Consider the following 18,345-nt stretch of genomic DNA (forward strand, 5'->3'; position numbering starts at 1 on the left):
GCAAAATAGGGATTTATTAACTAGCATTTAAGTAAATAGAATTCACTTGCACATTTAATTTAAATATCAAATGCACAAAGAAAACAAACAATTACTCATGGTTTTTATTCTCTAATAATAGAGGATCTTTTAAAATTACTCATCTTTTGATATAAGAAAGAAAATGTTGCTTTTGGAGTTAGTTTGTTCCCATTTGAAATAATAAATCGTTCTAAAGTTTTGTCAGTGGTGCCCATGAAGAAATAGCTGCAAGGGCCGGTCACACTGTGAGGGTGGGGGAGAGAAACCCAGGCACTATTACACAGTACACGTGTTAGGTCACGTTTCCATGTGGACAGCAGTAAAAGGTAATGTGCTTCCAAGTGGCAGAAGTCTGTCCTTTTTATGCTTCAAGTTTCAGTTCTGTAAGAAATAAGGACCCGGATTAGTGGTTGCCTGGGGTGTACAGAGACTAACTGCTGTTGGACAAAAGCATTCAGGGGCGATACAAATGTTCTAAAGTTGGATTGTGATGGTAGATGCACATCGTGTACATTTACTAAAACTCTTATTTGTACATTTACAGTAAATGAGTTCCACAAGGCAGTATTAAGTGTCATGGGGTAAAAAGTGGCAGAGACTCTTTTATAAGGTTTTAAGTACACTGTCATGCCTTCAAGAGCTGTCTCAGTGCTGGCCATTGCACAACTTTTATTCTTAGATTTTTCTCTAATGTTATAAAGTTGTATAGTAAAAAATAAAGTATAGGTTTAGTTACAGCACATAATCTTCATAGTAGATGTAATTTAATATCATTTTTATAATTAATATTAAATGTATGTTTTAAAATGCTGCCTTAGTTTATGTTCCAAATGCACCATCTAATGTAAAGTTAGTTCTGAATGCACTTTAAAGTAACAGAGATAGGAATGAGTATTTGGGAATTGCTGCTGGTTGTTAGCAATTAACTCAACTTCCCCTCTGATCTTTTTTAAGTGAGTAGATAGATACTTCTAAGTGACATAAAGTAGTATATCCCAGTGAAGATTCTTCCACATTTTTAAGTTTTTAAATAATAGTTTCCTGGAGGTAAGGGGGAAGGGTAGGATGAGGGATGGGAAAAAAAACTGTGTTTGGAATGTAAAATGAAATTAAAATAAATAAATATATTTTAGGCATTATATAAGAATGTAAAGAACAAAAGATAAAATGTTAATAGTTGAAATTATTTGAAGAGAGGAAAGGATCAAGTAAACCTAAGAAGAACTGTCCTTTAGAAATGAAAGAGACACCAGACGAACAAAAGCCTTAAGAGATTTCCAATAGGGAAAAAAGACAGAGTAGCTGAAGCAGTTTCTATCCAGAACAGTGAAAGCAGAGGCATTGCATTTCCTGATTTCAAATATATTACGAAACTTCTGTGATCAAAATAGTGCGCAGTAGACCTAAAAAGGGGTGGGGACATAGTCCAGTTGTGGCCCACACGTTTAAGCCCAGCCCTTGGAGACAGAGGCAAATGGATCTTGAGTTCAAGACCATCCTGATCTATAGATTGAGTTCCAGAGCAACCAGAGCTGTTATGCAGGGAAAACCTGTCTCAAAAAAATAAAAGAAAACAAACAAATAACACCAAAAAATAGGATCATATACAAATAGATAACAGTGGAAAGCCAAGAATAAAACTCTGCATATGTGACACTTGTGCTGAGAATATACAGTCAAGGAGGAAGAGTGTCTTCAATAGAGGAAAGCTAGATCTGCATGCAGAACCCAGAAGAAATCAGATCATTGCCTCATTAACATGAACTCAAACAAATTAAGCCTAACTCTTGAGACCACGAAATATCTGGAAGAAAACAAATGATTTCCATAACATTGCTCTTAATATTTTTACTTTTGCTTTTGTTTTTTGGCTTGGATTATAACATCCAAAACAGAGGAAGCAAACACAAAGATATAGCAATAGTGAGTAGAAAAGCATTAAAGTAACAAGTCTCTGTCCAAAAAAAAAAAAAAAAGGAAAATGAGAAGGAAATCTATGATGTGTGAAGAAATACCTGCAACTCATATCTAATTAAGGATTTATATCAGAAGTATAAGAACATAGACACACAAAAAATTTAAGTTGAAAAATTGGCAGACATCCTAAGTGGATGATTGTAATAAAGATATAAAGGTGGTCAACGGCTATAAACCAGCAGCACTCAGGCCTCTACTCTGCAGGAAATGGACTTCCAGGCACTCATCCTTGTTAAGAAGGAAGATAGCTATTGGCAAGATTAAGAAAATGAAAGCTTATGTAATGTTCTTGGGACTATAATGATACAGTCATTATAGAATTCTGTATGGACATTCCCCAGTAATAGAAAATAAAATCACCGTCTTGAAGAAATGCATGTTCTTCATGCGCTTAGCAGCACTATTGTCAACAGCAAGATAGGGAAACAGTCTGTGTCTATGTGGAGATGAAGGAGTAAAGGAAGTGTGTGGCTATATATACAGTACAGAAGTATAGAATACTGTTCATTCTCTAAGAAGAAAGAGCCCCTACCCTGGGGAACCAGTGCTAGCTAGCACTTGACCGTGAGCTGAGCATGTATCCCCCAAGTTTTACTTGTATCAGGTTGTAAAGTTCCTGTTTGTGTAATCATCCACTGCTTTGGCTTTTCAGGCAGTCTGAGTATGGTGGTGTAGTATTTGGTGGTTGGGCACGAATGGCTCAGCCCATTGTGGCTTTTACTGTCGTTGAGGTTGCCAAACCCAACATTGGTGAAAACTGGCCGACCCGAGTCCGTGCAGATGTCACCATCAATCTGAATGTCAGAGATCACATCAAGGATGAATGGGAAGGTAATTTGGTACCTCTCACCTCTTTCCTTTCCAGTTTCCCGTTTAGAACAGGGACTTGCGATCTTCCTAAAGCTGTGACCCTTTAGTAGTTCCTCATGTTGTGCTGACCCCCAACCATAAAATTACTTTGTTACTACTTCATAACCGTAGTTTTTCTACTGTTATGAATTGTCATGTAAATATCTTATATGTGACCCCAAAAAAGGGGTCCTGGCCCACATGTTGAGAACCCCTGATTTAGAAGCATTGCAGACTATTACTAAATGTTGTCCTTTTAAAATTTTATTCAACTTTGCTCATAAAATTTATTATAAAGTACTCTAGTTATCTTTGTAATTAGTAAAAATACTAAGAATCATATAAGAGTATTTTAAGTATATAAATGTTTAAATAACAAAATCATAACTGTCAAAGGGTTCTAAAGATTGCAGTTTGCAAAGCAAACTGAGAGGAAATTATAAATTTAGTATAATGTTTTCTGGATTTTTAGAGTCAATATAAAAGCATTAATGTGTCCTAAAGGAGACTCAGATATAACTCACACACATTTGTAGAATAAGTAGAGACAGTGATACTTTGAAAAGATGAAAGCAGACACCTCATGGAGACTGCAGGTCGGAGGAGGGATCTGCTGAGGAGACATGGAGTGAGGATCCTAAGGAAACTATTTTACCAGAAGAAGAAAGATGGATAAAGACTCAGTGAAACTAGAGTTACTTGAGATTGTGTGATAATTGACAAGAAAGTAAACTATTTATGTTCCTAATTTTTTTTAAAGTATATAAAGTTTTGGCAATGGAAGTTGTGTTCCATAATTAGCTTTGGGGGAAGCTATGTTCAAAAATATTAAGTGAAAAAGTGTTAAAACTTTGCTAACACCTGTGTAAGAAGCGGCCCCTGAACCGCCAGGTGGTGGGCCCTTTTGTATCATCCCCCCACCCCCTCCCTGCCTGCCCAACCCCAGCTGTCTGAGGGCTCCCACTTGCTGTGCTGTGGTAAGAAATAGCAGCCAGTAGGTTTAATCTCCTGCTACCTTCTTCAGATGCCAGAAGGAAAGGGATAGTGCCATAATGGATCAGTTTCCAGAAATTATAGCTCCCAGCATGGCGCTAACCACGGGGAGCATATGTTAGACTTATAAGGGGATTCTTCTGAAGGAGTCTAGCAATGCAGTTGGCCAAATGTTTGACAAATGGCTGCTTTACTGGGTATCATTTGTGACAGATTTTTTTGAGTCCTGTATCTTTCTGTGAGTTCCAGTCTGTTCCATTATATATCTAGAACATGGTGCACCTTTATGGTTACTGTACCTTGAGAATTCATTAGTTTCTGGACAGGGTCTTGCAGTTATTACCCACTGAAGCTTAAGGTGCTAAGTATCTCACACTATTTTACACATTGGGCAATAAAATAAGTGACTTATTGGCACTCTCAGAAATAGTAATGGCTGGGAATTTTTAAAGACCCATTACAGGAGTTTACAGATGAGAAATGACAGGTCGGCCTTGTAAAAAGTTGGGGAAGTAAAAATGCTCTCCCGACAAAGCCCTTTCTCCTTTGTTCTGAGGACTACTACCTGGAGTACCTGAAGAAAACTTAAAAAGAAAAATGTCTTTCTTATTTGCTTTCACTCACTTAGTCCCCAGCCCGTGACTTTGCTTTTTCTTCCCCTCACACCCTCCTTTACCATAGACCTGTGGTAGACTGAGAAATAGAATGGTTGGATATTGGTGGACAAGGCAGGGTGCTGTGGAGTATTTAGGGATGCATGAACCACACTCTGGCACGTAGTGGGAAGAGCAGTACTCTTCTGTAAGGCTGGGCCCACATTCAGCCCTTATATTGGTCCAACATGCGAGCACAAAATGAGGGGAGGACTGTCTTGAATATTGTCTTACATACAGAATAGGTTTGAAATGTTTCCACAAAAAATTAGAACTCCCTTCCCTCAAGATTTGAAGTTTGGAACCTTATCTTCATTATTACCCCATATAGAAACTGGATATTAGATTTTGCTTCTAAAAACAAACAGGTAGGATGGTTACAAATGCTTGAGAAGAAAGGTGAGCTCATGGTAGTACAGACTTTTTAAGTGTAAATTTAAGGTGTCTGCTGCTGTAATGTTCTGATTTTGGAGGGATACTCAGTCAACCATCGCTGTTGATGTCAGAAAGTGACTCCTACTTTGATGGGGCTTCCCAGGGCCTCTTCTTTGTCTCTAAAACCTAGATGTTTGAGTTGTACAGACTCGAGGTAATGTAGCCGCATAACTCAGCAGAACACTTCCTTGTAGTTCTCATTGCCTCCTCAATCCCTTTGCGTCTATTTGCCCTTAGAGATTTATTTTTAGCTTTGCTTACACCCAAACTCTACAAAAAGAAGCCATGATGCTTCCAATCCTATTAGCCATTAATTCACATTGATGTCTTAATCTAGTTGTATATCTTTTTCCCAAGATTATAAGTAGACTGACTATGTACATTTTCATTTTTGTCATTCAATGGCTAAAAATAATAGGTCAGAAAAGAAACAAAGATGAAGTGATGTGGCATTCCATGTTGTGAGCTGTAACACTTTGATGCCCCTTTTCTTCCTGTGTCAGTGTTATTGGTGGAGCTGGGAAGCCAGTGGAGACCCCGGACTTTGACCCCAATCTCTCCTCTCTTGACATTCACTTAGAAAGATTCTGTTTGCTCTCTGAAACTGTGTGTTGAGCCATCTTCTGTGTGTGATATCTGTGGATTAAAGCACTCCTGTGCTTGGATGCGTTATTCTTGAGTTAACCTGTTTTAGGATAGTGCACTTAGGCTGTTTGGAATGACAATGATGGATAGCTGAAACTGATGGTAGAAATTTAATGACTATGATACAGATGAATTATATTCCAGCCATATTTTTGGTTACTTAATAAGAATTAAAAATAAGGATGATGATGAACATCCAATTTTGGATCTGTAACATGACTTGGAAGTCTTACTCAGTAATTAATTCATGACACAGAAGTTTCTAATTTTAATATAAAAAGATCTTCCTTTTAATTACTGCTATGAAATATTTAATATTAAAAACTGTAGGAAACACATAATCATATTATAATCCAAAAATGCCTTTATTGGTCACTTCTTTAATGTTTTTTCTCTCCTTCAAAAAGGTTAAGAATTTGCCAATGAAAGATCAGAAGCAATGTAATTCTAATATGCCAAAATGCCTTTGTGTTTCACTAGGTCTCCGCAAACACGACGTATGCTTTTTAATCACTGTGCGTCCCACAAAGCCCTATGGTACTAAGTTTGACAGGAGGAGACCTTTTATTGAGCAGGTTGGCTTGGTATACGTCAGAGGCTGTGAAATCCAGGGCATGCTGGATGACAAAGGGCGAGTCATCGAAGATGGTACAGTGATCTATTTCATTCGAGAGAATGTCTAGAGTGATACACTTCTGTGCTGTCTTTCTTAGTAAACTTTTAGTTGCTTTATGTAGTAAACACAAAAGATTGTATTGAAGTGCCTACTTCATAGTTGTAGAGTAGGTAATGGGTGATGGGGCTCTTGCCTAACAGGTGCTGTGTATTCCCTAGGTTCAGTCCCCAGCGTGGGGGGAAAAAAAAAAAAAGGGCAAACAAAAAACTGTGTTAAATGTATTGAATTTTCCATTGTACTTTATAAATGTGCACAAGTAGTATGTGCAACTGAGTTGCCTTTTTAAGTTTCTATATTAGATAATGGAAAGAAAGTATACGGAAGAAAGTATACGGTTTTTAATATTTCTAAGTAGGCCAGGCATGGTAGCACACAATTGTAATCCCTCTGACCTCTGGACAACATGAGTTGTAAGAAATGATAAAAATTTAGAAAAAGGAGAATATGCTTTTAATTTTGAATCTAAATTGTCTAAGTAGAGGGAAATTTAGTCGTGGGGGGATACTGGAGATAAGTTTAATGGCTTATCATTTCTATAAGAGAAATACTTTTAACTTTCTTTGATAGTTGAAAAATACATATTTCATTTAACAAAGTCTTTAACAATATCTAGGACCTGAACCCAGACCCAATCTTAGAGGTGAGTCAAGGACATTTCGAGTGTTTTTGGATCCCAACCAGTATCAACAGGATATGACCAATACTATACAAAATGGAGCCGAAGATGTGTATGACACTTTCAATGTCATAATGAGGAGGAAACCGAAAGAGAATAACTTTAAGGTAAGTTTGATTCTGTACCTAAATGCCCTTATATCCTAATAATGAAATCCTAAAATAGAAACATGCATACTGGGTAAGGGAGTTTAAAGACAACATTAACTGTTTAATTTTGTGAGCATTCTTAAATTCATAGCATATTGATTAGATGTGACATTTAAGGAAATCCATTTGCTAAATCTGCTTTGGCTTTAAGGAAATTGGAAATTTATAAATGAAGTCAGGTTTTCTCCTGAAAGTCAGTTCCTTTCTTGCTTTTTTATATTAGGTGCTCAGTTTAGGCCCAGAATGAGGAGGAAGACTGTTCATTCATTTAGTGGATCCAAAGTAGGTGTACTCCCAGGTGTCTTTAGAATACAGATGCGGACAAAAGTGATGAATGATGCTCTGATACAGTGTTTTGACACTAGGAACAGGAAGACCTGGGGGTTCCTAATTTTTGCTTTCATGGTTTAGATGGAGAATTTTAGTAAAGGAAGATCTGAAAATACTTTTTCTGTGCTCATGTGTAAGTCTCTAGGAGGGACTGTAAGCAACACTGTTCTTTAAAGTTGTGTTAATATTGGTAACTTCCAGTTTTTGCAGAGTGACTTTCCTTCCTCTTTTCCCCAAGCCTCATTGCTGACACAGTCCTGTCACTCTCTTGCATTCCCACACTGTCGCTGTGTATAAGAAAATACATGAGCTCTCAAACGCAGAAATTTATCCTCCATTCTTCTTTCTCTGAAGACAAATGCAGTGGGATTCCCTCGCTTCCTTTCCTCCTGCTCCACAAACAATCCTTCAGTGCTGAGTGGCTTCCCACCTCTGGCGATGCCGTATGTAGACACCCTCATTCCACATCCCTGCTTCTCTTCCCCTCTACTCTCTCTCCATAGACTCTCTGCCCTTCTTTCCAAATGTCAGTTATATTTTGGTGCCCCTGTTTTACATTCTTTAATGGTTTCTCATCACATTGAAGAGTTTTTAATAATCCAAGACACTGTTGTTACATCATCATTTGCCCATGACTTCCCCTACCATGTCTCCATCTCCTTACTTACTTTACTGTAGCCACACTAATCACACACCCTGTTCTTTAAATAACCCATGACTTTACATGGTTTCACAGTAGATGATTTTCCTTAGGTATATTTATAAAATTATAAACATAATTCATCTCCACACAAGCAACTCAGTTAAGTATCTCTTGAGAGGTTTCTTTCCAGGTTGTACAGTACCTAGGACAGTCTCACTTTTCAGTAAGGGAAGCTCAGTCACATGACTGAAATCTACAAAATAGTTTTTATTTGCCATTCTTTTTAATGTCTTTTGTGTGTCTGAGGTTGTGATTAGTTATATGGGAGTTGTAGAGATGAATAAACATGGTTGAATGCCGGGCGATGGTGGCGCACGCCTTTAATCCCAGCACTTGGGAGGCAGAGGCAGGCGGATCTCTGTGAGTTCGAGACCAGCCTGGTCTACAGAGCTAGTGCCAGGACAGGCTCCAAAGCCACAAAGAAACCCTGTCTCAAACCAAAAAAAAAAATAAAATAAAATAAAAAATGGTTGAGACCTTAACTACCAATCAAGAAAGTAAGAAATATAAGTAATTACAATGAAAGTTTAGCAGGTGCCCAACATGATTTTTTTTAATTTATTAGATTTTTTTAAAAAATACCAATCCAAGTTCCCACTCTCTCCCCTCCTCCCATTTCCTCCACATACCCTCCCACCCCAGCCCCATCCACTCCTCAGAGAGGGTAAGGCACATTGTTTTGTAGAAGGTCCAAGGCCTTCCCTACTATATCTAAGCTGAGCAAGGTATCCATCCAAAAAGAAGAAGTTCCCAAAAAGCCAGTACATGCAGTAGGGATAAATCCTTGTGCCTCTGCCAGTGGCCCCTCAGTCTGCCCCAGCAGTGCAGCTGTCAGCCACATTCAGAGGGACTAGTTTGGTCCTATGCTTGTTCCTTCCCTGTCCAGCTAGAGTTGGTAAGCTCCCATTAGCTCAGGTAGACTGTTTCAGTGGGTGAACCCATCATGGTCTTTATCTCTTTGTTCATATTCTCATTTCTCCCACTCTTCAACTGGACTTTGGGAGCTCAGTTCAGTGCTCCAATGCAGGTCTCTGCCTCTGTTTTCATCAATTGCTGGATGAAGTTTCTATGATGATATTTAAGATATTCATCAGTCTGACTACAGGGCAAATCAAGATCTGGCACCCTCTCCCCTATTGCTGGGGTCATCCTTGTGGATTCCTGGGAATTTCTTTAGAGCCAGGCTTCTGCTAACCGTATAATGGTTCCCTCAATCAAGATATCTCTTTCCTTGCTCTCATCTCTGTCCTTCCTCCATCTCGACTATCCCATTCCCTTAAGTTCTCCTCAACACTCCCCTTCTTCCCCCCTCTTCCCCTTTCACCCTCACTTCTCCCCCACCCCCATGCTCCCAATTTTGTCAGGCCATCTTGTCTGTTTCCAATTTCTAGGTGGATATATGTTTTTCTTTGGGTTCATCTTATTATTTAGCTTCTCTAGGATCTTGAACTATAGGCTCAATGTCCTTTGTTTATAGCTAGTATTCATTTATGAGTGAGTATATACCATATTCATCTTTTTAGGTCTGCATTACTTCACTCAGGATAGGGTTTTCTAATTCCATTCATTTGCATGCAAATTCAAGATGTCATTGTTTTTTACCGCTGAGTAGTACTCTCTAATGTGTAAATGTGCCACATTTCTTTATTCATTCTTCAGTTGAGGGGTATCTAGGTTGTGTCAAGGTTTTGGCTATTACAAATAATGTTGTTATGAACGTAGTTGAACAAATGCTTTTGTAGTATGATTGAGCATCTTTTGAGTATGTGCCCAAGAATGGTATTGCTGGATCCTGAGGTAGGTTGATTCCCAATTTTCTGAGAAACCACCATACTGATTTCCAAAGTGGTTGTACAAGTTTGCATTCCCACTAGATAGATTCATATCTATCGCCATGCACAAACCTCAAGTCCAAATGGATTAAAAACCTCAGTATAAATCCGACCACACTGAACCTGATAGAAGAGAAACTAGGAAGTAGTCTTCAATGCATGGGCACAGGAGACTACTTTCTAAATATAACCCCAGTAGCACAGACACTGAGAGCAACAATAAATAAATGGGACCTCCTGAAACTGAGAAGCTTCTATAAAGCAAAGGATACAGTCAGTAAGACAAAAATACAGCCTATTGAATAGGAAAAGATCTTCACCAATCCCAAATCAAAGGACTGATCTCCAAAATATATAAAGAACTCAAGAAATTAGACATTAAAATTCTAAATAACCCAATTAAAAAATGGGGTACAGAACTAAACAGAGAATTCTCAACAGAAGAATCTCAAATGGCCAAATGATACTTAAGGAAATGTTCAACATCCTTAGCCATCAGGGACATGAAAATCAAAACAGCTCTGAGGTACCATCTTATACTTCTCAGAATGGCTAAGATCAAAAACACCAATGATAGCCTTTGCTGGAGAGGATTTGGAGTAAGGGGAACACTCATCCATTGCTGATGGGAATCCAGCGTGATTTTCCTAAAAGGAGGTTAAAAGAAGCATTCAGGTCCTGATGTAAACAAGGGGACCATGACCTGCCTTTGTGGTATGTTTACTGTATGTGTACTGGCATAGAATCCCTCATTTGGTTCTTTGCTTTATTTGCTTTCCAGTGAGTGCAGCCTGTTCTAATCTGGGTCTTCCACTTCTTACCTGGACCATTGGAATGGCCACCGTGCCCTAGTCCCTTCATAATTCTGTTATGTGTATTTCCTAATTCTCTAGAACACTGATACTTTATATCCTGCTGCTTAAAACATTTCTGTAACTTTCCATTAATGATGAAGTCAATCAGAAATGATCTGTTGCACTAAATTAAAATGGTACTTTTTTCTTGAAGCTTTTCCTGGTATCAAGCCCATCTCCCCAGCATCCATCTCTCATCTGTAGTATATTTCCTTTGTAGTGTGTAGGATTCTTTACTGTTGTCACATTCTGCTACTTGTCGTAGTCCATGTCTTCCTTCATCTCTACTGCATTTACAATTTTCTTAGATGGCAGAGTTATCATCTCATTCATCAGTGTTGTATGAATGTACTCAATGATCTGTCTGTCCATTACTCACCCATGCCATATTTAAACTGTGCCAGGTCCCTGAGTTTTAAAAAAAACTTTATTTGGTTACTATGTACTTTGAAATTAGGCCTCGCCTCCTAATTTCCATGTTTATCAGAATGGTTTTTGGATAGTCTAAAAAAATGTTCTTGGCTCTGTTAATTTGTTTTGACAGTGTATATGCTAACTCCTGTAGTACCCTTTAATTGTAGTCCCGGTTCTTGTTTGTGTTTGTTTTGTTTTTTGAGACAGGTCTCTGCCTCCCTAGTGCCAGGATTAAAGACTTGCACCACCACTGCTTAGCTTAGTACCAGTTCTTTAATTCTTCAATTTATTTGTCATTTTTATTATTGCCAGTTTTTTTATTTCTCTCCATGCTGATTTTATAAGTATTTCTGCATTTCACCAGTGGAAGAGATATATACTATTGAGAGGGAAAACCTCAAATTTATTAGGAATCATTTGCTTTTAAGGCCCTCTTCTGTAATTTTCTTTCTTTTTTTTTTTTTCTTGTATTGGGTTGACATAAATCTTATTTTCATCATGCTCAAGAAGAGTCAAGTGGCAAACCCATTTATGTCATTCTATCTAAACGAATTCTTAGTGGATAAACTGTTCTTGCTAACTTAGTTCTTTTGTTTAACTCAGTGTATGGTATCAGCTGAAAATATAGCTGTTGGTTCAGTCTTGCCAAGCACCTGTCAGCAGAAAATAGCTGCTTGCCTTGAAACACATGGGCATTCCGGATTGGTGCCGTCAGCTCTGCATTCCAGGGGAGTGCAAATGTTTGAGATGTCAACTGACACGAAGCTTTCTGTCCTCCTACTGGCAGGCTGTGTTGGAGACTATTCGGAATCTGATGAATACCGACTGCGTGGTACCGGACTGGCTGCATGACATCATTTTAGGTTATGGGGACCCAAGTAGTGCCCATTATTCAAAAATGCCCAATCAGATTGCTACCTTGGATTTCAATGATACCTTTCTCTCCATTGAACATTTAAAAGCGAGCTTTCCTGGTCATAATGTCAAAGTGACTGTGAACGACCCAGCTCTACAAACACCCCCTTTCAGGTATGGGTATGCTTTGGCAGCCATTCTCTGGTCCATCTGTGCTAGCATCAGCACTGTTGACTCAGTGAGTTTGGAGCATTGTGTCTGGATTTCATTTTGGCAGTCCTTACATTTGCTGTAATAATCACTGGGATAAGACTATTATATTTGAATCTATTCCTGACTCAGTACAGAAGCTATTTTAAGACCACATTAAAAGTAGCTTCATGTCTCAAAAGAAATCAATGTCTTTGATTTGGAAAGAACTATATAAATATAGTAGCTGACTAAAGACACATGTCTGTACATCTCACACATAGGCTAGTGTGTGTCTTAACTGCTACCATACAGGCATGTGATGTTGAGCTTTATTTTGATTCTAAGAAGCCAAACTTTTCTTTTAACTCTGCCTGCCTTTTGCAGATTTTAAATACAGATTGAATATCCTTTATTTAAAATGTTTGAGGCAGGAAATATTTTATGTTTGGAGCTTTTTCAGATTTTGAAATATTTCCATAGACATCACCAATTGAACATTCCTAATCTGAAAGTCTAAAAGTCAGAATGTTCCGGAATTCGAAACTTTGGAGGATTGTCCGAGTATCCCAAATGTTTAAGATTTTGAAACATTTTCAATTTTATGTTTTTAAATGAGAGATTTTCAATATGTATTCAAACTAGAGTTATATTAATGTCAAATAGGGCTGTAGCTGTTGAGTAGAAATCGAGTGAGCTGCTTGGAGCCATTGGCAGCTGCCGGAGCATGTTCGTAAACATCAGAGACTACACAATGATACCTGCATTTTCAGTTCAGATCCTGCTTCATTAGCTGGGAACCAGAGCACACAACTTCCACATACCTATTAAATACAAATAATAATTCAACATACTTACAACATAGTTTTCATAATACCCATACCTCGTTTTCCTCTTTTCATCCCTCACTTCTGTTAATTACAGAAACATTTCTCTTGTCTCCCATTTTTATTTTTTTATCTGTTTATGCTCATAACTCTTGCTGTATATAATAGATTCTGTTAGGAACACTGTGTCCCTCTTGATGACTGCTTCTCTAGGCCCTTCAGTCTTGCTGGTGCTGTATTTCCTGCCTCTGCCCTTGAAATCTCCGATGCCTTTTCCTACATAGAGCCGTTCACTCCCTCACTGGAGAAGTGAGTCTGCTGCTTACTCGTAAGGTGACTCCTTCTCCGCTTTAGTTCTCAGCAACCTTTGCCTCTGTCTGTACTGCAAGAACGGGAAAAGTACACATAGAGGAATTTTCTTTTTCTTTTCTTCTTTTTTTTTTTTTTTTTTTTGGTTTAATTTAGGAAATTCACTGAAAGCTTTGGCCTCTGACTCCAGACTAAGAACCTCTGGTCTTAAGCCTGGTGTTTCAGAGCCGCTATAACAAGACTCCAGTCTATCTGTCCTTCCTTTTTTGTGTTGTATTCTGTGCTCTGGCAGTGCTTGGCCGTTTGTATTTGGCCTTTGCTGTTACTTCTGTTTTCTGGGAAGTCTTTTCTTTCTGGCTGTGAATCTCTGAGAGTCTCTGTTCTTTAAACCAGTCTTCTTAAGTCTTTAGAATACGTGAACACCAATGCACTTTACAGTGCATATGACAAGTATTTAGTGTTTCTTTGATTTGTCCATTATTGGATGACTTTTTCCCCAAACAGAAGGCTTAACTCCAATTTTAATAATTATAAATCTGCCTTTATTTTATTATAGTTTATGTAGAAGTAAATCACAAATTTTTCTTATACATCTTTTTATTCTCCATACAATGTCATGCACAAGATAGTAGTTATTTCTTTTTTATTGAAAATAAATTTTTTCGTACACTGTATTCTGATCACAGTTCCGTTCTTCCATCTACTCCCAGAACCTCTCCATCTCCTCCCCCTCCAACCCAATGCCTTCTTTCTCTATAGAAAGCAAACCAGCCAAGGAGGGTAGGGGATAAAACAAACAGATATTAAAAAGAAGAAGAAAAGCATGAAAAACATGTGCAGACACACCATATAAACACAAAATTGGAACCATAATATATGAGCAAAAGACCAGTAAGATTTAAAATGTTAAAAAAAAAAAAAAAAACTCCAGATATACCATTGAATTCATTTTGTGGGCGCCATCTACTGCTGGGCATGGGTCTACCCTAAAGTGAGGTTTGTAAACCCAGTGAGACTCCATTGGCAAAAACTAATATTTCCTATTCAAGTGGCTGATAGCTTCTGATTAAGGATGGGGGTCATGCCCACTCCCCTTTTCAGCTTGGACCATTTCTTATTTTAAAGATGAATGGGGGCTTTGCTCTTGTAGAATAACTTTCCCGGTGAGAAGCGGAAAAGGGAAGAAAAGGAAAGACGCAGACGGGGAAGAAGAGGACACCGAAGAAGCAAAGACCTTAATTGTAGAACCTCATGTTATTCCTAATAGAGGCCCTTATCCTTACAACCAGCCCAAACGGTAATTTGACTACCTAGCCTAGTTACAAACTGCTTTTAAATTCTCTTTTGGGTGGGATACTTTTGTTTCAAACGTTGGGGCTTTTTTCTTTCAGTTCTGTCAATTATCTGAGTAGCTGAAAAATTCTAGATAATTCTGTAGTCACATTTCAAAAAGAAACGTTCTCTGGCACCTTAACAGTCAGCATTACACAACCACTGGCATGTGAGCATGGAGTTCCTGTGTAATGGTCTTCGGGGTCGGTGCTGGGACTGCAAGGGCGGTTCATTTGGGAGCTAGAACTTTTGCTGGCCAGATGAGGCCTACAATAAGCTTAGTGTGTTGGAAACAACTGCAGTTCGTAAAAATTATTCTCTGGGGGTCAGGGAATAAGAACAAGTAGTTGTTTGAGCTTCTCTGCTCATGGTTGTCTGAGTTTTCACTAAATGTTGTTACATATCTAACAAACTTTTATTTACTCCTCTTTGCAGAAATACAATCCAGTTCACTCATACACAGATAGAGGCCATCCGGGCTGGGATGCAGCCTGGACTGACAATGGTAAGCAAAGCTGGCTGAGTTTTGAGTGTTTTTAAGTAATTGCAGCATTGTATACGTGAGATGTTGCTGCTCAGCTTGGTGTTGATAGATGCACATATTAGAATATGGCCATCTAATTAAATCAATTATCCTCCTGTAACCACAGAAGTATTTGCAACAGTTTTTGGCCAGCATAGTCTTTAATGGTATTTGTTCTCTGGCCCTTTACAGAGAAAGGTCTGCATTGAGTGTGTTTAATATCCAAGTATGTGCAACTTTTTCTTTTAGGTTTCAGTTGTTGCCTTTTAGTCTGAATCTGATACAGTCCGAGAGTTTGCAAGAATGTGATACTTCTTTCTCATCATTTTATTTAAGTTTGTTTTGGTTTTTGGTTTTTGTTTTGTTTGTTTAAAGTGAATTTTTTTTCTGAACAGGATTTTGGGGACTTAACAGTTTTAACCATTAATCAAACACTTTTTTCTGTATATATTTTTCTCTCCTTAGAGACCAGTGATATAAAATTTATACTTTTTGGTGTTCTTCCATAGATGTATGCATTTCTAAGGTTGTGTTCCTCTGTTCTGTTTTTACATTACTGAGTCCACCCCGTGAAGTTTCTTTTTCTTTTTTTTTCCAAGTTTTTATTTCTATTTTCTAATAATGTAGTAACTTAGTCTTTGATATGAGTTCATCATTTTTTTCTTAGGTTGTGGGCCCACCTGGTACAGGAAAAACAGATGTTGCAGTCCAGATCATATCCAACATTTACCACAATTTTCCAGAACAGAGAACTTTAATTGTCACTCATTCTAATCAGGTAATTGACTTTCCATGTGTCTGTGTCTGTGTCTGTCTGTTTGTATGTCTGTTCAGCGTATGTGTGCATGCACATGCCCATACTCAGGACTTTTCATTTTGAGATTGAAAGCATTAATTACCCTGTTGCTAGTATTTCTCTTTGTTTAATAGAATGAGTATTCCTCAGATTCAGAGATCTAAAGTGTGTGAGTACCAGACTGTTTAAATACCTTAGTAGGTACATGTGATTCTGTTACACAAAAGATCGTTGTGTGCTCTGTTAATCCTTCTGAAGGGGTCAGGACAGTGAAGAATAGTATTCTTCATTGGCTGGGGCATAACTTTGACCAGCAGCTCACAGAGGATTCCCACCCATGGTGAAACTGCTTCCTCTAAACCTGGGGGAGCTAACTGCCAGTGACTGCAGTTGGTGCATCTTTAGAGATTTTGGTTTACAGTGAACTACAGTTTCTGGATTGTCATTCATTCTGTTGTTTGTTTGATTTGCATTTTTATTTACTTTTAGTAATACTATAGTTCATTCATCTGGCATACTTACAGTAGTTCTGAAATTTTTACATAGTGGTAGTTTGTACAGTATGCCGAATTTTTTTACTTATTGATTTGGGAAGAAAGAGTTAATTTGTTCCCCACCTGAATAAATGCAATAAAATAAGTTCTAGGGCTTTTTTCTTCTTTCTATTTAATAAAGTTTAGTGTAGAAAGCTCTTAAGGTGCACAAACAGTGAGTCATGCCTTATCTCACAGCATTTCTGACTAAGCTTTGTCTTGTGCCTTGTTAGGACCTGTTACTGTGCGGGCTACTTAGGATGGGCCTGGATAGCAGTGCTGGAGAAGGTCTGTGGCAGAAACACCAAAGACGCCCTTGTTGCTAAGGCTGATGTCCTTTGGAATTCAGTCACCTTGGTGTCTGTCAGAGAGGGCTTTTCATTTGACTTAACTGTTTTGTATACTGGGTCTTCACTTGGCTGCCTCATCTAAGCACTTCTCCAATACTTACTATCTCAAAAGGAAATCTTGAAGTTTTTCTGAATTTACAGTATATAATTTTTCTGCCTCAGTTCTTAGTATGGATAACAAAAAATAGCATGTAGTCAAATTGATTGGGTTCAGTACAATTGATTGAGTTCAGTCCAATTGATTGGGTTCTGAGATTTGAACAGTATGAAAAGCCAGATAGTGGGAATTTTAAATTAAAAAAAAATTGTAATGCCTTCCATTCTTGAATCTGCTACAGTTTTGGCAGCAAAGGCTACATGTAACATTCTGGAGCCTGAATATGTATGTTAGCTGGAGGGGCTGAGTTGGACTAGTGATAACTGAGGATGGAAGCTGACCAGTGGCTAATGCTGTAAATGATGCCTTTACTTAGTGTATCTTCCCAAATTACCAGACTTTTACCTTGCTGAAATTTTTTTTGCCTTTATTCAAAACTTTTCCCTACCCACAGAGGTTGGAGAAAAGTCTTAGGATTTGAGAGAACCCTTAACATAAACTTTTCAGAGGAAGAGAGAAGTGGGTTCTAAATGGTTTTCATCAGAGCAGTTTATAGCAGAAAGCGCTCTCTGGTCACTGTATTGAGAGAGCTGAACATTTACTTGCTCTTTCTCTGGCCCACATAGCGAATCTGCCCTTGCACGCCTCATGCCCTGCCGTCTCACTGCCCTTTCTCTGCGTTGCTGAGTTATTTTCCATCCTCACCAACACTTGTAATACTGTTGGTATTGAAATGAAACTCAGCACTGTTTATTTTAAGAACTGTCACCACTGGGAGAAACTAGCCCTTAACTAGTGCCTTATATTCTCTTTTTATAAATTAGACATAGAGATGTAAAGTTTTTTATAATTTCAAGTTATTCATTTGACCAAGTGTACATAATGCAAATACAAGATTCATTATTAAATGTAATCTTGTTAAAAGTTTTTACATGGCCTCATATTAAACCTGCTTTGTTCAGTTTGAATTTTGATTCTTAATGTAACTGAACATTACCGTACCCTTCTAGAGACTAGTCTTTGTTCTGTTTAAACTCACTGTCATCCATTGCCCTACTGACCAGGCTCTGAACCAGCTGTTTGAGAAAATCATGGCTTTAGACATAGATGAGAGGCACCTCCTGCGTCTGGGTCATGGAGAAGAAGAGCTGGAGACAGAGAAAGATTTTAGCAGGTAAGAGAATGGAGGTGAACGTTGAAACATACACAAAAGTACTTTTAACATTTTCCTCCCTTAAAAAAATACCAAGAAAAGATATGTGGATATCCAAACTTGATTCCTAAGATTCTAGTGTCACCTACTTATTTAATCTGTATGTTGGTTGAC

At 38.1% G+C, this 18,345-nt stretch overlaps 1 protein-coding gene across 2 annotated transcripts in view; it reads left to right on the forward strand.

Moving 5' to 3' along the window:
* Aqr (aquarius intron-binding spliceosomal factor) overlaps positions 1-18,345 on the forward strand; it is a 77,544-nt gene that overhangs the window by 39,261 nt on the left and 19,938 nt on the right. For both annotated transcript variants that reach the window (XM_050132668.1, XM_050132672.1), the window contains 8 exons: positions 2,651-2,829; positions 6,054-6,221; positions 6,863-7,032; positions 11,995-12,236; positions 14,538-14,684; positions 15,155-15,224; positions 15,910-16,020; positions 18,083-18,192. In XM_050132668.1, the coding sequence (XP_049988625.1) occupies positions 2,651-2,829; positions 6,054-6,221; positions 6,863-7,032; positions 11,995-12,236; positions 14,538-14,684; positions 15,155-15,224; positions 15,910-16,020; positions 18,083-18,192 (1,197 nt within the window). The remainder of the gene's footprint in view (positions 1-2,650; positions 2,830-6,053; positions 6,222-6,862; positions 7,033-11,994; positions 12,237-14,537; positions 14,685-15,154; positions 15,225-15,909; positions 16,021-18,082; positions 18,193-18,345) is intronic.

This window comes from Alexandromys fortis, unplaced genomic scaffold (genome assembly GCF_014885135.2).
Source record: "Alexandromys fortis isolate MF-2015 unplaced genomic scaffold, M_Fortis_MF-2015_v1.1 scaffold_6, whole genome shotgun sequence".
Classification (NCBI taxonomy): domain Eukaryota; kingdom Metazoa; phylum Chordata; class Mammalia; order Rodentia; family Cricetidae; genus Alexandromys; species Alexandromys fortis.